At 33.1% G+C, this 26,033-nt stretch overlaps 1 protein-coding gene and 1 non-coding gene across 2 annotated transcripts in view; one reads left to right on the top strand and one right to left on the bottom strand.

The window, feature by feature from the left end:
- Window positions 1–25,596, top strand: part of LOC133200555 (uncharacterized) — a 94,348-nt gene extending 68,752 nt beyond the window's left edge. Inside the window, exons 5-8 of the mRNA XM_061336337.1 lie at window positions 5,667–5,921; window positions 6,260–6,496; window positions 21,347–21,468; window positions 22,589–25,596. Of these exons, the coding sequence (XP_061192321.1) occupies window positions 5,667–5,921; window positions 6,260–6,496; window positions 21,347–21,468; window positions 22,589–23,884 (1,910 nt within the window). The 3' untranslated portion in view covers window positions 23,885–25,596. The remainder of the gene's footprint in view (window positions 1–5,666; window positions 5,922–6,259; window positions 6,497–21,346; window positions 21,469–22,588) is intronic.
- On the bottom strand, window positions 2,216–2,288 carry Trnas-gga (transfer RNA serine (anticodon GGA)). Its single transcript has one exon. It is a non-coding gene; the product is annotated as a tRNA-Ser (tRNA).
- Window positions 25,597–26,033: the final 437 nt, after the last annotated feature.

The following is a 26,033-nucleotide window of genomic DNA, read 5'->3' as shown; positions in this document are numbered from 1 at the left end:
CGAGCATGATATTTGCCATAAAATACCAGGAGTTGAAGTTTGATATTTTTTTTTATTAATGTCGTTCTAAGTAGAAAGATTAAAATTAAATACAAGATAGAGGAACTTTTCTTCATCTCTCCTGGTTCTAAAAGGAGAAATTTCAGTAGCTCTTAAATTTCGCATAAACATGAACAGTATGCCTAATCAAGGTCAGAGCCGAGAGCACTGAATATTAGAAAGGGTTCAGTTGTGCGTGTTTTTTTGGGGGGGGGGGGGGGCGGCATCCTGGTAAGATTACACTGATTATGTATGTAAATAAAAACAAACTATCACCATTTCATCCCACTGGTCGGCTACTATCCCAGGATAGAGCACATATATCCGTTGTACATAATGGTTTTTCTCATGTGTCAGAAAGTATTCAGTACAGTCTTTTTTTGCATATAAAGTAGTATGCACTGATATACTTGTATTACATTAAAGGGATATCCAAGTGACTTAGATCTTTATTTCAAAAATAGCTATAATATACATGTGTAAAGATTATCGGATCAAGTGTTCTTTACCATTTTCGATATATATCTAAGGTCTTGGAAACACGTTCTGTGGTACTTGAATGGTCCTTTATCTTCTCTATATCAGACCGAATATAGAAACATCAGGTACAAAATAAACATTTTTTTTCATTCTTGTTCATTCAGTTTCAATGAAGAGGCCCGAGGGCCTGCCATACCAGTGGTGGACTATCATCCCAGGATACAGTACAATTTAACACAGTGGTTTGTCTTACATGTATGTGTCAGAAATTATACGGAAGTGCAGTGTACTGCATATAAAGCGACTTAATTTTCTTTTCCAACATACCTAATGTACATGTATTAAGTTAAACAATTCAAGTGTCCGTTACCATTTTCGATTTATTTATTTTTATTGGTAGCACTTTATGTGGTTTATGAAATACCCTTAATCCTCTCTATTTTAGACCGGATACAGAGATATCGGGTACCAATACCAAGGGTCATTCCTTGTTTTTTTTTCTATGTTAAGCATCTGCGGACGGATTGGTTTTGAGGTTATAAATTTGTAATCAAACACACACCAAAAATGTACAAATACAAATATTTGCCACACAATTTACCATTCTGAGATTGGCATTGCATTTTTTAAAAAGTTTTGTACCAAAAATATAATTTCAATAAACTAAAAGCTTATGTTTGTTACAATGCAAGTAAAATTCTTAGATGATGATGAGGAATACTACAATTATTTTTATAATGTTGATGTGTTTTCCCCCTTTCAGCTTGTATGTTTTCCCGGATAGAAAGATAGGTTTTTGATTTAAGGGAGGACGCTAAACATAGAAAAAAAAAATTGCAATTGCCTAAACAACATCATATTTAAACTTGAAAAGGGAGGTGTCCTAGATCTGCGGATATTTTCAAGACAAATACCTCAATTTTGTCAATGTACTACCAGTAACATCTACCTAGGATACCTCTATAGCTGTCTTAAAATAATAATGAAAGAATTTTCCCAAGATAAGATAAAATGAGACTTAATTATACATGTATATATTAGAAACTTTCTTAATCCTGAAATAGCCCTATAAAACATGCCTGCTGAGTCAAGGGGCTCGACATTTCCAACTTCACTTTAGATCATGGTGGGACTGTAAGTAAGTAAGTAAGTAAGTAAATATTTTATTATAGTGACTTGTATATAACATAATTTTACATTCATTAGACAAATAAACATACAACACCCGGCCCATCAGACCTACGTATATAAGTCATTTTTAGCAATATAGATATTCATTACATACATGTGATTTTTCTCTGTCTTATATGCATTACATGTATATATGAATCTCGCAGTTTGAAGTGAAAAATGTGCTAATAGATATTTAAATAGAACGTTTAAATCATTATTATGTAAATTTGAAATTCCCACATTTCTTAAAAAAATCATGTACTCCAACAATAAACTTCTAGGCGGAAAAATACCCTGGTACCGGCAACTTCCGTAATTTACATTGCTCGAATTAGACGAAAGGGTCAATATTTATCTTTAGACGAGGGGGTCCATTCGAATATAAGCGTATTGAATGGAATAAGCGAATTTTTTTATGTCATAGATATGTACTTTTTGTGTATTGCGTCCCTGAGCCCTAGATTTCTTGTACTATGTAGACAATGTGGCAATGTTGTGTAACGGGAGAGGAGAAAAATGCAGCGGACCAAACCGGGATTCGAACCCGGGCCCCCTGAATCTCCAGTCAGGTGCTCTACCAACTGAGCTATCTGGCCACCGGCGATCGAACCCGTCTGACCGCCACATTCAGCCCTCCTTAAAGGTATTTGGCCCCAACCCAGGCTCATCCCTGGCAGGCCTCTCACCTGTCACTTCCAGGGCATGGCACGGCACCAAATGTAACGAGAGAGGAGAAAAATGCAATCGGGCCCCTGAATCTCCAGTCACGTGCTCTACCAACTGAGCTATCTTAGCCACCGGCGATCGAATCCGTCTGACCGCCACAGTTGTATCTCCTTTTTAATCGTATAAATACAATTGTAAATACGTACTTACATGTGATGGTATATGTAAACATGTATTGAATCCCCTTTTTTAAATCATAAAACATATTAATGGATATCTGGTGTAAGAATGAAAATTTATCAAAAGGTTGAAAATACAACGTTATTTGTGCATCATTTTACGCATTTTGTGACGTTATTAGCGTAACATTACGTAACACCAGTATCTTGCGCGACGTCACCGACTGTAATCGTATTTGAGGATTAATTGTGGGATTCTTACGAGATGCAGAGTTAATCCGATAGCATGAACTAAAACAGAAATATATGTAGAGACAATATGAACCGACATTTTATCTTCAAATAAAATATTAACATGTTTTTTTTTAACCCAGAAAGACCAGCGGGGGTACAACGTAAACACACCGGAGTAGCATACCTTTCTCTCTTATAATGTATTATGGGGTATTTTTTATGTGGAACGATTATGGGTTTTCCTGATTTTTCGTAAGGATTACATGATAAATACAGGTAAGTGTAAGAAATATAATTTGTGAAGACATGTCCAACAAACACGGGGGTTGAATATCGGGGAGGGGGGGGGGGTCCTGTCCACAGGTACATGTACCTGTGAAATATATATGATAATTCTGATACCATCTCGCCCATGAGTATCGAATAATTTGGGAGACGTACATCTAAGCACCATGTGCATTTGATAGCTGAGTATTGCTACATAAATAAGCAAAGCTGACAATGGAAAAAACTGAAGTCATCTCGTTTGTCTTACAATTTAGTTGGCCTGGATCGGCGCCTGTCGCCATTCATGCAGAAGTGATGCATGTACAAACGCATTCTGCAAGTTTATCATAGCAATAAACAATTTCTTTTTAATAGTTTCTTCAAATATTTCTCTAAAGATAAAGTATTATTTTGAGCTAAAGTTTTTTAATACAAAACAATTAATGGGAATTTTTCCTTCAGACAGACGGTATTTTTTTTTTTTTTTTTGATTTTCAATTCATCATTGTGTGTGTTTCTATTTATCAAGGTAATCTTTTTCAACATTTGGTAAACGTTTTTGTGTGTAACATTTTGCCATTCATGTAATAAACAACATTGTGATTACATTTCTTTTAACTTTAATATGCACATCCTTGTATGTCCATACTTCTTTTTAAGGTACGTAAATATGTTAATTGAATCTGGATGAATATCGTATTTTGTATGAGAAATAGTCAGTCTTACATTCCGGAGGTGAGCATTAACTGCATAGTTTCGTACTATAGTTCCGTTCAAATTTCTTTTAAAAAAAACGGAGATATTCCCTGTTTGATGTGATATTTTTTGTAGAAAAATGAATAGAGTAATTATAGATACATTTGCAGTGTAGCAGAGTGCTTGCTGAAAAAAAATGATGTGCAACATGTAGGTGCCACAATGATACTTAGCATATACAGAGTTGTAAATGTAAATCTAAGACATCCATGCAAAATTCAGCTGGAAGCAGTAGGGCTTAGGGACCAGTCAAAATTTGTCGATGCATGGGACCAGTAAAAACTGGTATACTCATTGTAAAAATCTAAAGACCCCAAGGTAAGAGGTTTGGTAAAAATCGTTGGTCCCATGCTCTGTACATGTACCTTGCAAAAAAGATGTCCCCTCCTATTTGAATGCTTAACATGTACTTTAACTTAACTTTCTATGACAATTTTTAACAACATAGTTTAAGTAATCCATTCATATTGACAATTTACAATTGTTAAATACCAATAAGCCTCAAATAACATTAGTCTAATACATGTACATATACATGTATGCATTGAAGATATCTTTGGATATACAGTAGAACACGCTTATAACGAAGTGTCAGGGTAGGTCGATTTTGCTTCATTATAAGCGTAATTCATTATATCAGTTAAGTTTACAATATATTTTAAAGTCTTGGGGAATGAAAATCACTTTGCTGTAAGCGTAAATTCATTACAGGCGTGTTCACTATAAGCGTGTTTTACTGTATGTATTATAAAGGGATACATATAAATACTATAATGTATGCAAGAATGCATTATCTACCACAGAGATGGTCCTATATATGTGATGTAGATCATGAAAGAAATCACGTTCTCTAAGTAGTATGTTCCATAGACAGTGGGTCAAGCTGCTAGCATATCAAGAATAAAATCTTGTCTAATAATAACTTTAGGTTCATATATTGAAGAAGATGAAACAAGAATTTTCATTACTTTTTAAAATCATCAAAGTTAGTGCAGTACAGTCATCTGCAACAAATAGGAGAAGATACTAATGATATCTCTATATACTGATAATATTACATAGATAAATTTTGAATTTTTGTGTATTAGATTTTTCAACGTTTGTTGTTGTAGTTTTGTAGGTTCAAGTTTGTTCAAATCATAAGCCCCCCCCCCCCCCCCCCGAACCCTTTTATTAAACTTTCCAATACTAAACTTATTTCTGCTTTTTCCTAGCCAGAGTGCTAAAAATGTATATGTTGGCCTCGTTTTGAAAATATGTCTAGAAGTGTAAAAAAACAACAACACTGAAATAAATAATAAATATAGAAACACAAGTTAGGGAACTTAATTTCTCTACAATCTATGTTTGACTCACGAATAATAGAATACCCAGCAGAGAGTTTAATATCAAATTAGTTTTAATACATCCGAGTCAGTCGGCTATGGATTCCCGTCTATTGTCTGCAATCGTCTATCAACCCTCGGACATCATCATCCTTTTCTCTGATGAGTTTCATATAAAATTTAATTAAGAATAGAGTGGTATTATTTGAAAAAAAGAGAGAAAAACACTTGAATAGAACACCAGATAATACGGAGGATGGGATACAAAAGTAAACATGTTATCATTTCGTAGAATATAAATGTAGGTACAGTAATAAATTAAATCGATCTCTACACCATTTAAGATGAAGTTATCGAAAATTGTAAAAGAGGTCATTTTATTACATATTTTTGAGGCTCTAATAACTGCATTCATTTGAAACCTGATATTGGAAAGCTAAAGCTGTCAAATTCCAGTTTTTTCCCTGAGACTGGAGTATAAAAAATGTATTAATTGTGTTGTTAATTACTAATTTATTCTTTGATACATTAATTTCATATGGTACAGTGGGTGTCCCAGAGGAAATACTACGATGGGACCAGGAGGCCAGAGAGCGGTATGTGGAGTATGCTAAGAGAGGAACACAGACAGTCCACCATGCCCGGGGGATGATTGTAGGATGTGCTGGGGCGGGGAAAACCACGCTACTTAAACGTCTGATTGGTTGTAGTGAAGATGTGATAAAGGACGTTAAATCTACTGAGGGATTGGAGGTGCATGAGGAAATATTTGATATATGTGATGAAACAAAATCATTAAGAGGTAACACATTTTTTAATGGTTTTCCATCTTAAGCCTTTGAGAGAGAGAGAGAGAGAGAGAGAGAGATCTTACACAAAACTAAAAATATGAATTACTTTAACTTGTGCTTAATCGTGCTAATAAATTACTTTCAGCATTGTGATTTTAGCACTTGATTTCTTAAAAGAAAATTTTTGATAAGTTTTTTTTTTACTATGAATTTCAATAGAAAGTCAAAACACCATGTCATTGCTTCTGTAATGTATAATAATACCAAAATACTGACAGAATGTGAGGTATGCTGATTTTGAAAAATAGAAATGAAAAATAGAAATACTGATTATGTGATGATTTTTTAGCAAAGAAAAACAAGGACAACAATGGGAAAACATATACTACAAGTGTTGGCGCCGAAAAGACTTTGACATTCTTTGACTTTGGTGGACAGTGTGCGTACTACGCCTGTCACCAGATTTACCTGACCAGGAGGGCTTTCTATGTAGTGGTGGTGGACTCTTCAAAATGTCTTGACCAGAAGGTGGATAAGAAAGTGTGTGATCAAGATGGAAGCGTGTTTTCTGGATGGACCTATGGAGGTATATTTTTAACAAAGAGACATTTAAATATTTTATTTCTGTCCCTTTCATTAAATACCGGTAAATGTTTGATTTTTAAATAGGTGCCGTAAGATAGATCATTTTTCGGTAAATTTGTCAAATGTGTAAATGATTATATCTTCTGGACAAAAACAGATGCATTACGATTGGCCATTTATGACTGGTCAGTTCATATGTCAGTTCTCAATTTTTTTTTTGTCGTCTACCTTTGCGCTCAAGACGTTTCTAAAAGCATATATATAATCTATTAAGTTCATAATGATAGGAAACGATTTATTTTACGATGCATTTTACAATATTTCTCCATTAAAAGAAAGCATAATGCACTCAATCAGTTGCATATATGTGAATTTGTTGTCGGATAGCATAAAATTCACAATAAGCGAGTTTATTGGTCTGTAGAGACGACAAGAAAGGGTAAGGAGGTGAATAAAATATACAGGTTGGTTATAGAATATGTCTAGAAATAGGGAATGAAAGGTAGTTGATTGACCAATGCTGGAAAGTGGCGAAATACATCCCCAAAGTGCACAATAAATCTAGCGCCGTAAATTGCACAATATTTGCATTACGGGATATGTAGCGTTATGGTCAAAGAATAAAATATAAAACCATAACGCTACAGTTCTGCAGCTACATGAACTTATAATTTTTAACTTTTTTCATATTGTTTTCGTTAAATAAAAAGTTTCAGGTTTCAAAGACTTTATTTTCATAACAAGCAATGTTTTGCTACATTAAATAAGATTTTTTGGAGAATTTCCTCTCCAATTTGTTGCCCATTCTATCAAATCATTAAATAAATTTAGTAGTCTCGTTTGCCTGTAATTTTTCAAAGGAGAGAATAATTTTGGAAGCATTCATTAAACGTGAAAACGCGTCTACTTTCTGTTTGTCATGTTCTTTTAATGAGGTACGTGTTACATTGCAGTTAAGTTTCATTTCTACACACGTTCTGTTCAGTTCATTGCAAATTCCTATGGACATATGCGGTCTTGAAATCTCAATTATATCGCTCTTAGATTTATTTTTATTTTGATAGAGCAAACATTATCAATATTCAGCAAACCTTTCGTGGACTTTTAGATGTTCTCTTTATAGTAACATCGAACAGCGCTTCAAAAGTTTTCTCGGCTACTAGTTCAATTGCAGTATAAGGGAAAAATTCACATCCACTGTTTTTTACTATTGACGCATCGTACATATAAAGAGTAGACAGGCATCGTAAAAAAAACGTCACACATTGTAACACAATATGAGTTACGAAGTACGAATTTTCTCAACCCCTCGCTTATCCGCGCTTATGTCATTCCTCAACCACGCGAAGTCTTTTGTGCGCTTGATGTAAAAAGTAAAAAATAAATGTACTCGGATATTTTTGGATGCGTGGATGGACATATTTTTTTGGGGTAGACTTTACTTTACCGGTCCCCAGATCCGCAAGATCCGCGCGCTCATTGCATTATGACGTAAGATTTACGTCACTCAACTGATAAGGGTTAGTCTTGCACATTTTTTGACTGGTTAGGGTTAGTCTTGCACCCACCTGAGAGATTAGGGTTAGTCCTTGCACAAGTTTTCAACTGATTAGGGTTAGTCTCGCATCCATCCGAGAGATTATGGTTAGTCCTCGCACATGGGTTAGTCTAGCATCCGCCCGGGAGATTTGGGTTAGTCCTCGCTTACCATCCGAGGGATTAGGGTTAGTGTCTTGTTTTTTTTTTAAAGATAAATTAGATATTCAGTTGCATCTGTATTTTTGCAAGATCTTAATTCAGCTTTAACGACATCTCTTTGGTTTGTTTACATGAAAAAATGGCTAAGTACGAAAGAAACGGCACTAAGCATGCGCCGCACGCGCTCTGTTGACAATTATTTTTTGTCTCCTTTTCACTGAATAAACAATATTAATCACTTTTTTCAGAAAACGAGGTTAAAAACTTCGTTTAAAAACGAAGTTTTTAACTAAACTTTTATCTGTAGAATTCGATTTTGGGGTCAAAAAGGCTAAAAACCTCATACTTTTAATTTTTTTCGATCGCTCACGCGATCTCATATATACTGAAGTCGCCTACGGGGACACTATATTTTAGCGCGTTTTTCTGGGGACCGGTAAAGTAAAGTCGTTCCTTTTTTTGTTAATATTATAATTTGGATTTGTTACAAATAGAAGCGGCGAAGCCGACGAACTATATTGCAAACTGGTATGGCTTTATTGTATAATTTTAACATAAAATATAAATGTTTTATACTGAAGACACAAATTTATCTCAAGATAACCCTATCTATTTGTAAAATTATTTTTTTTAATTCATAGATTTTATTTGTGCTTTCACATATACAGAATATACAATATATTAATTAATATTGAATCAATACTTTCATTTCTACTTCCTGATACTTCACATTAAATACATTTTCTTTGTATTAAATATATGTTGCATTTCAAAATCAAACTAATATATGACATATTGTACATTTATATGAATCTTCACTGTGAAAGCTTTATATACAGATATAAAATTTAAAAAGGAATAGGGGGCGAAAGGATGTAAAAACGTGAGGTGGGGGGAACAGTATTACGTATTTTAACATACTTATACATTTGTTTATAAACTTGAGAAAAAATAAATATATTATACATGTAGCATATCACAAATAGTTTTCCAGTATATTTCATATTCTGAAAATTTACAGTTTTTTTTTTTAAATTATAACTTTTTCAACTAATATTCTATCCCCAATATTTTTTTCTAGGATTGAGATGCTTAGTTTAGGCACATTCTTAAACCTACTAGCAAAAATAAATTGCTTAACAGTAAGTATTAATATACTGTGTAGTCTAAACATGTTTTTGTTGTTGAATTTGTCAAAAAGTATATCCTTTCTATCAAAGTTAATTAATGGTAAAATGAAACTTATTTATAAACCATTCCTCAATGTGACACCATATTTGTTTAACGCAGAAACACTTGAAAAATAAATGTTCAATCGTTTTAACATCTTGTTTACAAAAGGAACATACAGGTGAATCAATTAGTTTGAGTTTATAAAGGTATTTATTTGTTGCAATAATCCTATGCAGAATTTGAAATTGCATTCACTGAAAATTTGCTTCTTTTGTGACTTTAAAAGGAAGTTCAAATATATTGTTCCAGTCTATATCGCCAAAAAATATTCCATTATTTTCCCATGTTTCTAGTGCCTTAATTGCTTCCTTTTTCTTCTTAATGAGTATATACTGTACATGTCTTTACAGCCTTTTGTACTTTAAAAAAAATATAAAGTGAATTAGGGATAAAAGGTCCATTTTCTCTTCTTTCAATATCAATATTTTTCAGTATTTTTAAAACACCTACTTTTAAACCTGCATATTCTATAAAACTTGTTTTTACATTAAGATTTGTGAGGTACTCAAGGCTTACAAATTTTCCTTCAGAGTCAAACAGATCTCTTACAAAAACAAAGCCTGCGTCGAAATAACTTTTCAAAAATATGAATGAGTTGTTCATTTTAATTCTTGGATTAAACCATATATGTTCATGAAGAATTTGCATATTATTTTGACCAGAGTCAATGATTTTTACCCAATTAAGTAAAATCTTTTACAAAACTTGTTACTTATTTTATTACACATATTAACAGAAAAGTCTAAACCTCTTACCCATAGAGATTCAACTTTCATTCCTAATTCTGATTCAAGAAGTTTTAGCCATTTTGTATCTGAGTAAATTAGTCCTCGGATCCATATTGATTTTAATGCACATAGAAAATCCTCACATTCAATCATTCCCCCCCCCCCCCCACCCACCCATTTCTATAATCTTGAATCATAACATTTTTCTTAACCTTATGAATTGTACTTCCCCATAAAAAGTTGTAAAGGTCTTTCTCAAATTCATCTAGGAGTTCCCTATTAGGGTTCGGAAAAGTCAATATCAAACAGTTCATCTTTGGAATATTCAGGGATTTAATCACTGCTAACCTACCAATTCGATTAAGTTTTCTTAACTGTCGTTGTGATTTGTAAAAATATCAATTTTTCTACTTTTAGTACATCATTTTTCTTTTTACTTATTTGTTTTTTTTCACAGGAAATTTCTCACTCATGAAACACACTTTTGGTTAAGGAGAATGAAATACATAAATTCTTAGCATATTCCTTGAAATACGAGGGTTGTCCCAGAAACGTGAACGGTTTCATTATTTTTTTTTACATTATAAAGTTGAAAATTGGTGTGCACCATAATCAACCTTTTTTTTTAAATCAATACACAGAAATTTCAATAAAATATAATTATATCTCTATAAATATCATTTTTCTCTCGGATAAACGAATCATTCAAAATAGCTGTTGCCGCAACACCGACGACGTCAAAACATAGCTCGTGGCGTTTGTGAATTTTTTTTCACTAATTTTTAAAATTAAGTTCGAAGCATAATTCGATAGTACGTTTGATTTATGAGATTAGTAAGGTGTCTGTCGTCCGTCTGGCTGTCTGTCTAGCTGTCCGCCTGTCTGTCTGTCTCTCTGTAACAATTTTTCAAAATACAACTTCTCCTACAGTTTTAGTCTGATCTTATTATAGCTTGGTACACAAGTATACTACACTGATACATATTTGATTCCCTTGAATGGTGTTGCGGTGGTCACTAAAAATAGAACTTTTTGTGAAATACTTTCAAAACGTTACTCCTCTTACAGTTTTGGTCTGATTTCAATATAACTTGGCACACAAGTATGCTACACAAAGATACATAATTCTATGTATCGGATTTTTATTTCCGTGAACGTGTTGCCGTGGTTACTAAAAACAAAAATTTCTTTGAAATAATTTCAAAACGCTACACCTCCTACAGTTTTGGTCAGATTTCAATATAACTATGCACACAAGTAGACTACACTAAGATACATAATTCTCTGTATCAGTTTTTTAGCTCACCTGAGCTGAAAGCTGAAGTGAGCTTTTCTGATCACCCGTTGTCCGTCCGTCCGTCTGTCCATCCGTCTATAAACTTTTCACATTTTAAACTTCTCAAGAACCACTGGGCCAATTTCAACCAAACTTAGTACAAAGTATCCTTGGGTAAAGAGGAGTTTAAATTGTCAAAAAAAGGACCAAGTCCCCTTACAAAAGGAGATAATCAAGAAAAGACAAAAATAGGGTGGGGTCATTAAAAAATCATCTACTCAAAAACCACTAAGACAGAAAAGCTGAAACTTACGTGGAAGCATCCTGGGATATTGCAAATTCTAAATTTTTAAAATCATGACCCCCGGGGGTAGGGCGGGGCCACAATAGGGAAGCCAAATTTTACATTGTAATATATAGGAAAAATCTTTAAAAATCTTCTTCTCAAGAACCACTGGGCCAGAAAGGCTGAAACTTATATGGAAGCATCCTGGGGTAGTGTAGATTCTAAATTGTTCAAATCCTGACCCCGAGGGTAGGGCGGGGCCACAATAGGGAATCCAACTTTAACATTGAAATATATAGGAATTTTTTTTTTTAAATCTTCTTCTCAAGAACCACTGGGACAGAAAAGCTTAAACTTGTATGGAAACATCCTGGGGTAGTGTAGATTCTAAATTGTTCAAATCCTGACCCCCTTGGGTAGGGCGGGGCCACAATAGGGAATCCAAATTTTACATTGAAATATATAGGAAAAATCTTTAAAAATCTTCTTCTCAAGAACCACCAGGCCAGAAAAGCTGAAACTTATATGGAAGCATCCTGGGGTAGAGTAGATTCTAAATTGTTCAAATCCTGACCACCGAGGGTAGGGCGGGGCCACAATAGCGAATCCAAGTTTTACATTAAAATATATAGGAACATTTTTTAAAAAACTTTTTCTCAAGAACCACTAGGCCAGAAAAGCTGAAACTTATATGGAAGCACACTGGGGTAGTGTAGATTCTAAATTGTTTAAATCCTGAACCCCAGGGTAGGGGGGGCACAATAGGGAATCCAAGTTTTACATTGATATATTGAGGAAAAATTTTTAAAAGTCTTCTTCTCAAGAACCACTGGGCCAGAAAAGCTGAAACTTATGTGAAACATCTTGGGATGGTGTAGATTCTAAATTGTTCAAATCATGACCCCCGGGGGTAAAGCGGGGCCACAATAGGTATTACAAGGTGGGAAATCTGGTAAAAAAAAAAACAGCATGGCCAAAGTTACTCAGGTGAGCAATGTGGTCCATGGGCCTCTTGTTGATTTCCTTGAGCGAAGTTGCCGTAGTTAATAAAAATAAAAATTGTTTGATATACTTTCAAAACGCTACTCCTACTACAGTTGGTCTGATTTCAATATAATTTGGCACACAAGTAGACTATACTAAGTTTCATAATTCTTTCTATCGTTTTTTGATTTCAAAGAACGGTGTTGCCATGGTTACTAAAAATATATTTTTTTATGAAATACATTCAAAATGCTACTCTTCCTACAGTTTTTGTCTCAATGCAATATAAGTTGGAGTACAAGTTGACACTTTGATACATAATTCTGTTTCTTGGTTGTTGTTTTTTTTTTTTTAAATTTCAATGAATTTGCCATTGTTACTACAAATAGAAAGTTTTGTGAAATACTTTCAAAACAATACTTTTTTAATATAACTTGGCATGCAAGTATACTACACTGAGATACATAATCATGATAATTGTCATTCCCATTTTTTTTAGATGAATGATGTTGGCATGGTTAAATGTAAAATTCTTTTAAAACGCTATTCCTCCTACAGTTTTTTTCTGCTTGCAATAAATCTTGCTATAGAAAGAAACTTAACCAATAATCATTATTCTTTTTATTGCAGTTGCAAAGTTTCAAATCCAACTTTTCTCTTCCTTTGTTATAAGTTCAAACCAGTAGAGCTGCAGTCTCGTCAGAGACTTCTGGTTTTTGTTTGTTTGTCTGTCTGGATTTATTAAAACAATAGAAATGCTTTGATCATTCCTTCGTTGGATATCATATCTTTTGTTATATTTTGATCTAGCATTCACTCTCCGCAAAAAAAATTGCATATATAGGCTTATCAAATTTCAGGATAACATTAACTTTGTGACGTGTCTGAAAAATGTTAGCAAAGTTGAAGGTTATTTTACCTTTGAAATATATTTTTATAATCTTTCAACGAGGCATGCTTGGATTATTCCTTCATTGGGTATCGTACGTATAGTGTTGTAATATTTTGTTCTTGCATTCAAATCTCCACAAAAAATATTCCTTATTAGGTCATCAGATTTCGGGGTAACAATAACGACATCTGAGTCGTATGAATAATTGAATATTGAACCATCATTGATGACAAGAAACTTTAAAGAGGAATTCCTGGGCGAAACGTTTAAATTCTTTTTAAGATAAGGTCTTCGTCTGTTACTTTTTCCAGCTATCTATATGTCTTTTGTGGGATTTCTGTCAGCTTTTACCTTTGATACATGTGCCGAGATTAGAAAAGGAAAACAACTTTTCAAATAGCTGCTTTTTAGTTGCAGATTTTTATTCGTAAGAACAGATGGAAGACGCATACTAATAATCTTTAATGCAATTGTTCAGTTAAATATTTACATCAAATTTGGTTAAAAGAATCCCTATTTGAATTTTCATAGACTTTTTACCTTAGATTATTAAGCAAGTGCGCAAAACCCTAATTTATTTATCATACCTGCATTGGAAATTATTGAATTACATTGGCTTATAAGGAAACAATAAATCTCGACAAATACCTCAGAATACCGACCTTTTGGTAAAAAAAAAAAAAAATTATATCACGCTCAATTAAAAGACGATCGGGGTGAAATGTGTTTTGTTTGTTAGATTCGTCATAAAATTTATCCTGTTCAGCTTGATTATTTTTTTTCTATGGTTAAATTCAAAGAAAGCATGATGTTTTTTCAGTACAAACCTGGGAAGATTTTCCTTTGGATCCTCAAAGTAGTAAATGTGAATAATAACAGAATGTGATACATGTACCAATGATGGGGTCGATGGGGTCGATTACTTTAAAAAAAATCGTTAAAATTACAATTACTTTGGATTTTAAAAATTATCGGATACAAGCTGATAATATCATTTTTAGCTCACCTGAACTGAAAGCTCATGTGAGATTTTCTATTCACCTGTTGTCCGTCGTCCGTCCGTCCGTTAGTCTGTAAACTTTTCACATTTTCAACTTCTTCTCGAGAACAACTAGACTAATTTTAAAAAAAAGTTGGTACAAATCACCCTTTGGTAAAATGGAGTATAAATTTTAAAAGTAAAGGAACAAGCCCCCTTACAAGGGTAGATAATCAAGAAAAGACAAAAAAGGGTGCTGTCATAAAAAAAATCTTCTTCTCAAGAACCACTGGGCCAGAAAAGCTGAAACTTATGTGGATGTTTTCTGAGGAAGTGTAGATTCTAAATTGTTCAAATCTTGGCCCCAAGGGGAAGGGTGGGGCCACAATAGGGAATCAAATTTTACATTGGAATACATGGGGAAAATCTTTAAAAATCTTCTTTTCAAGAACCACTGGGCTAGAAACTGTGAAACTTATGTGAAATCCTCATGAAATATTGTAAATTCTAAATTGTTCAAATTATGGTCCCCATGGGTTTGGATGGCCACAATAGGGAATCAAAGTTTTACATTTAAATATATAGGAATTTGTTTTTTTAAATCTTCTTCTCATGAACCACTAGGCCAGAAAAGCTGAAACTTATATGGAAGCTTCCTTAGGTAGTGTAGATTCTAAATTGTTCAATACATTACCCTCGGGGATAGGATTGGGCCACAATAGGAATCAAATTTTACATCGAAATATATAGAAAAAAAGTCTTAAAAATCTTCTCAAGAACTAATGGGATAGAAAAGCTGAAACTTATGTGTTAGCCTCCTGAGGTTATGGTTCAATTTTGCGATTTGAGACCTTTTTATCTATTTATTTTGTCGATCTCTCACGCGATCGTATAATATAGTGCTTCGCTTTCGTCTGCACCTGTTTTAATGCCATTTTTATAGGGACAGGTATACTAGAAGTGTGTAGTGGAATATAGTTTCGATTCACTAATTAAATATATATCTCCATGCATGGCTTCTATTTTTTTTTCAACTTTTAGTAACTGTGAATTTATTACTAAAATGATAGATTATATTCATAATTTCAAAATTAAAATGAAATGAAAAAATACGAAAATTTTGATCCTTGAGTTCATATTTACATTGCCTGTTACAAAGTTACTTAGTTGATATTCATGTTAGTTAGTGATGCTGATGTTGTAATTGAGCACCGAAAGCTATGAGAACAGTTTTTAATCGTCTTTGCGTATATTTTGTTTGTTTATTGTTTAAAGTTCCTCTCGAGAATTTTTCATTCATATTGAGATGCTACCACTTGCCGATGGAGAGCTGCATATTTTGTCCTGTATTCGGCACCCAGGGCCATGGAGCAGTGAGGGATCTTTTTCGTGCTAGCACCTACTGCGACACTGGACCTCGGTTTATACGGTCTCATCCGAAGGACCGGTCTCCACGTCCTACAGTGGGGTTCGAATCCACGACGTAAGGATCAACTCCTTACTGTGCGATTCTAGAGCGAACGCTCTAACCACTGCGCCAGGCGGGCGACGTCTTTGCATATGAAATAATTCAAAGAACCAGTTTACTTTATATCTAACTTTGCATTGTGATGATTCGTCAATACTGGCGATACTAGTATTGGATGGGAGATGAAATAAATTCTATCGTAAGGACATGCCGTTGAAATATCCAAAAGGAAGTGAAATTATGTGATTTGAAATTCATTATGTTTTTGGTGTTGATATACGCTACTTATTTTGTAAATACATTTTAATAGATAAGTCAGAATATGTGTCCTATTCAATGGAACAGTAATTTTGAAAGACAACAATTCATAATTAGGAATTAAAAAAAAATGTTTTTATATGAAACAATTTTGATATAAAGGTTTTCCATTCCATCAAATTTTCTATCCTTAAATGTCCATCACGTAGATAATACTCTGATATTAATTAAACGTATTTTACAGTAGAAAAGGATTTACCAAGGGAAAGTTTCAGTAATGTAATCAACTAGGCAGTAATTAATTAACACTTATTGACGCCTGTGATTTTTTTTAAACGATAAAAATTCAGATAATAAGAATGTCATTAAATACTGTGGTGGAAAGATGCATTAAAGCATTAGAAATAGAATGACAATTCAAAACGATTGTTTTTACCTGATAATCATAAATTAGGACACATCCCACCCTTACATGCATACAGTAATAAATGGGAATTATATCTAAATATACTAAGTATTCAACCCTTCATTCAACCCTACACATCTGTTGTGTATTTAATTTCATTGAGTCTGTTGTTATAAGAGATTGAATACCTTAAATAGAGTCTGAACTTTCAGTTTGTTTGTTTTTTTTTAATTTTTATGCTCAGTTAATCAAAGATGGGGGGGGGGGCATATTTTTGCTTAGTCTGTTTGTCTATTTTTCACAAAAATTTTAACCATAACTAAAACTTTTTATTGGCTGGAGCTAGGGCTTATGTATCCACACGTTATTCCTGTGACAGGACCTATCTTTGGATATTAACATATTTGATCTCTTGATCTTGGGGTTTAGCCCACTTTTGCAAAAAAAATTACCAAACTTTAACCTTGGCCATTACTTTGAAACAGTAGGTGCTAGGGCTTTCACACTTCAGGTGTATTCTTGGATAAAACCTTCTGTTGGTTATAATTTTTATGCCCCCTGATCGAGAGATCCCGGGGGTATATTGTTTTTGTCTGTCTGTTTGTCTGTCTGTATGTGAAAAGACCTTCCTTTGGATACCAACCACTTTGACCCTTTGACCTTGACATAGGAATTTGGCCTACTTTCGAAAAATTATAACCTTGGCCATAAGTTTTGAATGGTTGGTACTAGGGCTTTCATACTTTACATATGTAATACTTGTGATAAGACCTTCCTTTGGATACCAACAACTTTAGCCATGACGTTTTACTTGCTTTGAAAAACTTTAACCTTGGCCATAACTTTTGAACAGTTGCAGCTAGGGCTTTCAAATTTCACAGGTATATTCCCTGAGACAAGCCTTTCTTTGGGTACCAACATTTTTGATCTCTTGACCTGGTGTTTGACTTGAATTTGAGAAACTTTAATCTTCGCCATATGCTTCCATAGGGGGGCAACAGTGTTTCACAAACTCATCTTGTTTTTCGTATTTCGTCTTGACCTTGTAGTTTGATGTACTTTTTTGAAGAAAAAAAAATAACCCAACCTTGGACGAAAATTTTGAGGGATTGGAGTTAGGGCTTCCTACTTAGCATGTATATTACATGTGTCAAGACTTGCCCTTATGTACCAAAACATTTGAACTTTTTTTCTTGTCCTCAGAGTTTGACGTATTTTTGAAAAACTTGACCATAATTTTGGTCGCTAGGTGCTTGGGCTTTAATATTTTAACGTAGGTCGCGGGTTTGCAGGCCTTTTAAAAGTGTCCGAAAACATACCATGAAAATTAGTTATATGATTCCTCTGCCTTTGTTTTACATTCTCTGAAAATTTTATAAAATTCGTCTGCATAGTTTTTATGTAATTAAATTCCAAAGGTGCCATTGTTGTAGTAATATTTTCACGTTATTGTATTGAATTATATAGGAAAAACGTCGATTTCGGCTCGTTTTCAGGAAAGGTTTTTTTTCAAAAAATATCATAAACTTTTAAATATTGCAGACGAAATTGTTCCCCCTTTGGTATCTTAAAATAGAATTGATTTGAAATAAATCTATGTGAAAAAATTAATATGTCTTCGAGTTTGTTTTCTCGTAATTTAAATGTAGATAATTACTTTTATATCGCAAAATGTAACATTTTTAAGAACTACGTCATTAAATATCGCGACGTCACGCTTGACGTCGTGAATATCGACCCGGTATACAGAGCAGAAAAACAAATTAAAATATTTTTAATTTACGTCTATCTGCTTTCATATGACCCACGAATCGTATCATAATAATTCAATAACAATGAAATGATTATTAGATATGTTTCTCTTCTAATATTCTTTGTATGTCTCATATTAGTGAAAATTATCTCAATCAGTTATCGACAATCAGTCCTTTAGTTTCTTTCTTTCACAGTATTTTCGTTATGTTTTGTTTTCTTACCGTTTCTTTTCTTTTTGTTTTGTTTTGTTTTTTGTTTTTTTTTCGTAGATAAGGATCCTACATTTGGCTGTGTATTTTTTCAGCGCGCTGGCGGAAAACGGTTTATCCTCTTACTCAAGTATATATGAGAAATATTTTTATTTAAGACATTCAGCAATGCACTCATGGCTACGATAACTTCTTAATGAATGAGTTTCCGCCAAATATCGTCCCGGGTAAATACATTGTATTTTTAGTATATATTTGAAAAAAATGTTTTTATTTATTTTTACATACAGACATAACTAAAATATATATAACTTCAATGTATATAAAATTAATTCGACTGGTTGGACATGGAAAGCAAAGTAGCGAATAAAATCTGTAGATAACAGCATTGTAAGCCGTTACTTACACAGGCGCTTGGGGGTATTGACCGCCGCCGCCCCCCCCCCCCCCTTTCCATTTTTTTTTCTTTTAATATCTGGGGTCGAGTCAGCCTTTTCCTATCTTCGAATTCTAATATGTACTACATGTATATGTTATCAATAATGTAACCCTTTTGTCTCTATAAACTGATTTTAAATATATCGTTTTCGACTGATACATAAAAATGCCCCCCTTCCATTTTTTTCTTTTTAAATCTGGGGTCGAGTCACCTTTTTCTTATGTTTGAATTCTAATATGTACTATATGTTATCAATAATGAAACCCTTTTGTCTCTTCAAGCTGTTTTTAAATATATCGTTTTCGACTGATACATAAAAATGCCCCCCCCCCTTTTTATTCTTTTTAAATCTTGGGTCGAGTCACCTTTTTCCTATTTTTGTATCCTAACATGTAGTATATGCTATCGATAGTGTAACCCTTTTGTCTCCATAAGCTGTTTTTAAATATATCGTTTCGACTGATACATAAAAAGAGAGATTTTCTCGTCGTTTAACTCACTTCTTAAACTTTGCATGATTATTTATCTAAAGTATAAGAAAACATAAACTATGCAGACATCAATATATTTTTTTTTACATATCCTTCTTCCGTTTCATATTTCCATTTAATTATCATGTGCCCCCGATTAGTAAATATTTAGATTAAATCACCCTCATCTAAGGGTATCTTTACGGCTTAAGGGTAAATTATCGGTATTAGAATACAAAAATAGGAAAAGGTGACTCGACCCTAGATTTAAAGAGAAATAATGGAAAGGGGGAATCCATATCCCAAGTGCCTTTGTTTACTTACAGGAGGTCAGTGTCGCTAAAAAAATGTATTAGTTTATGATTCATAGTACCTTAGCAGTTTTTAATTTGTGATAAACCTTTAAATATTTTTTTTTTAAAATAAAGGTTAAATTTTTAATGTAATAGGTGTATTTACGATTGTTTATATAATGATTTCTTCATTAATTAAACAAACTGTTAATTTAAATACGTTCAAAGGAAAAGAGGTCAGTTGAAACTTGTGCCCACATCGTTTCGCGATACCATGTGATATCTAATCAATCGCAATTTCGCGGACCTTTCCGACAAGCCGAAAATTCCAAGCGATATTGATAACACATAATGAAACGCTTTCTAATACTTCCTGTGTTGGATTCGAAACGTAATAAGCCTTCATTATATTTGATAAATTCAGTTTGCTCTATAAATAATATTACACTGAACTACCATTTCCAACAAAAGTTATATCTAAATATTGTTTCGACTTTATATTCAAATCGTAAAAAGCCTTCATTATTTGTGATAAGTTGTGCTTTAAATAATATAATAATAAAATACCAATTCCAACAAAAGTTATAGCTAGATAATGATGTACTGAAATTTCTTTTTCATTATGACGTCATAATCAAATGTGCACAAGAAAGACGCCCAAACCATATAAATTGCGTACCCAGTTTTAATGACGTCAGCAAACCCGCGACCTACGTTAAGTGTATTTTCCTTAGGTTAATCTTTAAAGGCCTTTTCTTACATGTAAGCACAGTATTTTTTACCTCTGCATTTGACTTATTTTTGAAAGTATTTAACTACTACCGTAATTTCTGAATGATTGCAGCAAGGGCTTTCATTGCCATATGTCTATTCCTTTTATTAAGACCTTTCCTAGGGTACAACATTTGCGATCTCTTGACCTTGGGGTTTGACTTGCATTAAAGAAATTTTAAATTTGACAACGAGTTGCCATACGGGTGATAAGTTTTTCACAAATACATACTGTTTATTATTGATTTTGTTGGCATTCTAATGAAGATACATGTACTTGATAGAACATACGTGTGTCATTATAAATTGCCGCCAGGACAATATGGCATGTAATGTCAATATTTGATTAGTTTAACTAAAAAACAGAATTACAGATGAAAGGTAGCATGCATATTTGATGAAACTTATTCTCTCTTTCTCTTTCTGGTTTGATAGCTCAGGTACAGTATGTATGGTACATGATCTTAAATACAATATATACATGGATGTCATGAGTTGTGATCTTTTTATCTTCGTAGAAGTAAACAATATTCATATTTCAAAGTACACAGTATGTGTTCAAAAATCCGATCGTTGATAACCCAAGTCAACTATATTTATGGATAGATTTCTTTCCGTATTAAAAAGGGGCTGTACGTAATTTTCCATTTTAATTATTACTTCTTGATATACTTTAAAAAGGGGTATCTTCATGTTTTTACTGCAGACTACTTTGTGTTCTGGATAAAGTCTATACATACCTACTGTGGTTCTGACAACGAAAAAGATACAAAACCCGTAATAGTAATCGTTGCAACACATTGGGAAGAACGAAATAGACAGTTCAGGGTGAGTATTTTTATCTAATGAAATTGTCATTTACAAGACGTCCTCATAAGTTTTTATTTTTTATTTTTAGCGAACTTAACTCTTTTACATATAGCTATATACTAGTAATAGAGTGATCTGTAAAAAATTTTAATGAATAAAATGCTTTATTACTATGGCACTGATTAAATCGGTTTTATAAACAAGTATATATATATATATATATATATATATATATATATATATATATATATATATATATATATATATATATATATATATATATATATCTTTGAATTATTTGCATATGATTATAGCAAGTATTTGAGAGTCAATTATACAATAATTTAAGCTCACCTAAGCCGAAGGCTCAAGTGAGCTTTTCTACTCGAAATATGTTCGTTGTTTGTTGTTGTCTTCGTTGTAAACTTTTCCCATGTTCATCTTCTTCTCAAGAACCATGGGGGCAATGTCAACCAAACTTGACAAAAACTATCCTTTGGTAAAGGGGATTCAAGTTTAATTATCTTCTTTTCAAGAACAGCAAAGCCATGATTGGTTATATTTATATGGAAGCATCTTCAGGTTGTGTAGATTAAAGTTTGTTTAAATCATAACCCCCGGGGGTAGGGTGTGGCCGCAGTGGGTGATCAAAGTTTTACACAGAAATGCATAGGAAAATCTCAAAAAATCTTCTTCTCAAGAACAGCAAAGCCATGATTAGTCTTATTTATATGGAAGCATCCTCAGGTAGTGTAGATTAAAGTTTGTTCAAATCATACATCCTCCAAACCACTTTTATATTTAAAGTTTTCAATACTGAAATGATTTCTGCTTTTTCCTAACCAAAGTGCTCATGTGAGCGATGTGGCCCCTGGGCCTATTGTCATTGATTAAGATTCCGCTCCAATTTGTATATTGTTTTCTTTGGAAGGCTTTAAAATTGTATGGCTTCAGAAGCTTTTATGAGTAGTGGGGAATGTTGATTTATAAGCAATATAAATACATGTAAAAGGAAAAATGATAATCTTAAATGATGTCTTTTAATAGAAAGAGGAAACAGTCAGTATATTATAGTGAAACAGTCAGTATATTATAACCACTTTATTAAAAATAGGATGAATATGTTTTATTAATGCAGGATAAAAGAGATTTGATTGAGAACTTGCTGGGTCAGTTTCCAAAGACATCTAATCTATCACAATACATCAGAGATGATAATGTTTATTGTACAGAGTTTACTTTACCTCTCCTTGATTTGGAAACATGCTTCTTCAACATAGCTTCCAATCAACGATGGAGAGAAAGCATTCCAAAAGAATGGTCTTTCTTCGGAATAGAAGTTAACCAGAAAAAATTCTCAGAGCGAATCATGAAGATCTCAGAAATAAAGACAAAAGTTCCAGAGTTTACAATTATTGGACAGAATAAATTTCATAAAGGAAATGAAAAACAAGATATGCTACGATATTATCATGATGCCGGGAAAGCTCTATATTTTCATGAAAATGGTCTGGACGAAAAGGTTATTATTGACGTGCAATGGTTTATTGACGCCTTCAAACATATCATCACAGACGAACTACATATCAAAGGTTTGCCTGTATCTCAAGGGAACTGGGATGAATATTACAAAACTGGAAATTTGCTAGACAAACTTCTGAAAGAAATCTGGAAACATAAAGACAAAGAGTTGTATGAAATGCTAGAGAAAAAGGAGTACTTCTATATTAAACGCAGATCATATGAGGAAGATAAAAGATTTCTACAATATCATAAGGAATCACTTCTTAATTTTATGCAAAGACTTGGATTGATGGCTGTTGGTACGGAATCCCACTATGTTCCGTGCATGAATCGTAAAGAGGTAGAAAAAGGACTTCAAGATCTCATCAAAAAATCAGGAAGCAAATCATCTGTCCTTGTTTATCAATTTGAATTTCTGCCATTTTTCTTGTTTTACCGGCTTGTTGTTGCTTGTATGCAAGAAGTTGGTTGGAAAGTACTCGAAAATGATGGCACATCTTGCCTCTACAGAAACGCTGCTTTGTTTTCTTATATGGAATGCAATATCGTTTTATCCGTCAATAAAGATTCTATACAACTTCAGGTGCTTCATCCGTTGGCGGGAAATGTTTTGGAAGGAGTACAAACATGCACAATTCAAAAAAGAATAGAGGAAATGATGGAAAATCTTTCAGGATCATTTTACAGAAAAATACAGTTTGTTAGAGGCTTTAGATGTCGAAGAGACGAGGTAGAAACAATTGCAATGAATATTGAGAAACATTTTTTACCAGAAACAAGGATTCCGAAAGAAGATCGCGAAATGATATGCCCTTTGCATTCAATCACTGATCGGCATACCATCGATACCATTGAGTTAACGAGATACTGGGAATTGAAGAGGGAACCGACTCTTCTAGATGGCGAATAATTATCAGAATTACATATAATTATAATTACTTAATATTGAACTTTTTGTTTGGTTTGCAATGATTCACAAATGTTTTACAGTTGGATGAATCGAAATTCTATATCCGCAGTAAGGTTTTCAAAAACGTCTTGGACGTTCAAATTTTTGTTCGAAAAGACATGAGGATACTCGTATAAGAAGTGGTTCACAATGTGTATCAATATATATCGACGTTATGACACACAAATTTTTTTGGTATCAATTTTCATAGGCAAACTGGTAAAGTACATGTATATATTGCATATTATCACTTAGAATTTATACATATACTGTACATTATACAAGGATCGTTCAATAAATTTTGCTAAAGGTCATCTAAAACATAAGTAAAATAGCCTTTTAATAGTTTCAAACCCTTAAAGTATTCCCTGTTACTCTTTACATATGTCTTAGGTATTTATACCCATGACAAGAAAACCTCAGCGTACTCATCTTAGGGATCCCAAAAGACACGATGGAAAACACATCCCATAACATATCTGAAATTGTACAGTCATCCTTTGATTGTTTTCATGCGTTTTTGGATTAAAAGATCTTACAATGGATGAGGTCTAGCGAATAGGGGGGATGACAAAGTTCTGTAAAATTTTTTCTTCAAAATTTCATATAATTCGCTATGCTTATTTACAGCAGCGTTATCAGGTACTGTAAAATTACCAAGGGGACTGGCGTTTGGACCCTTTGCAGAAAATCTGCTTAACTTGCGTACTAATATGTACTTAAAACTAATAAATCATGTTTGGAACCCTTGCTTTTCTTTACAATTATAGGACGACATCTTTCTCTGATTCCACATTTTATTACTTATCTTCCTTTTCGTCTATAAAAAGTGCACCACTATTTCGTAATTTATCATGCAAGTCTATCAAATCCTCTTTTTTGTAACGATATTTCTTTTTTGAAAAGACCATTGGCAACTACATGCATTTGATAGAAAAATTATATTTTTGTATATTCATTTCCTTTATGAGAACTCTATATTAACTGTTGTGATGATGAAATATTTAGTGTCTTAGCAATGTCTATCAATCTAAATCTGACGTTTTCAATTATCGTGTTACTCACAGCATTGATATAAATTTTGTGTCCCTACAGATTTCGATCGACCAGTTTGACTGCTATATTTCTTTTTACTTCTAAATGTCTGAATCTTTTTGAAAACTTTAAAGCGTCAAAGACAAGTTTTTCCACATATTAAAGTCATATCCTTAAAATGAATTCTTTGGCGATTTACATATTTATTCATACGCACTCATTTTCATTTTCTCGGCATAGATCAAGTTTTTCAGTTCAGTGTAGTGGCCATTCTTACTTTAAAAGTTAATTCTTTAGGTCAACTTTGAAATAATGTTTGTTTGCCCTCCCCCGACTCAATATGAAAAATTTGGGTCTGTAGGTAGGCGGGAAAATTTATTTTCCGGAATGCATAAAAAAATATTTCCTTGAGGCTGAAAAAAGGTTTGAGTCGGAACATTTTTAGCCAGTCGGTTTGGAGAAGACAACCAAACAAACTTTTAAAGATAACCTGAGTAGAACTTTTCAACTGTGAAAAAAAATAGTTAAATTGATTACTTCTATATTTATTATGACAAACTGTATGTTACATTATTTATTGAACGACCCTTGTTTAACTTTGCCAAATCTTCAAGATAAATCAGCTTTGATTACCCTTATATGCAAGAGTTATCTTCATAATGCTAAAATCCACATATGCATACAGTGTATGAACTCAGAACCGAAAAAAATACTTACGTGTAAATTTTATTTGAATAAACTTGCCATATATATTGTGTGTATAATGCTGTAGTAACTACCAGATTTAATTGTTTACACACTAAACTAGCATGCAATTAAGCATGCTAATTAGTCATCCTTTGGTATTAATTATTAAGTAGTAAACAGTGTGCATTTGGGAGGTGAACATTACCGCTACATTGCGAAAAATTTCAACTCATTACCCTACATTTTCACAAATTTTCGGGCGATCATTACCGCTACATTTTATCAAAGGGACTAATGCCGACAACAACTTATTACCGCTACATACATGTACCGAATCGGCCAGCAATGACACGGGATATGAGTTCCATTCAATATAATTCACTCGCCA

The sequence above is a fragment of the Saccostrea echinata genome, unplaced genomic scaffold, assembly GCF_033153115.1.
Source record: "Saccostrea echinata isolate AGI-Se365-2 ecotype Australia unplaced genomic scaffold, CSIRO_AGI_Sech_v1 ptg000040l, whole genome shotgun sequence".
In the NCBI taxonomy this organism is placed as follows: Eukaryota; Metazoa; Mollusca; class Bivalvia; order Ostreida; family Ostreidae; genus Saccostrea; species Saccostrea echinata.
The sequence above is the reverse complement of the archived record's forward strand: the minus strand, read 5'-3'. Positions and strand labels throughout refer to the sequence as shown.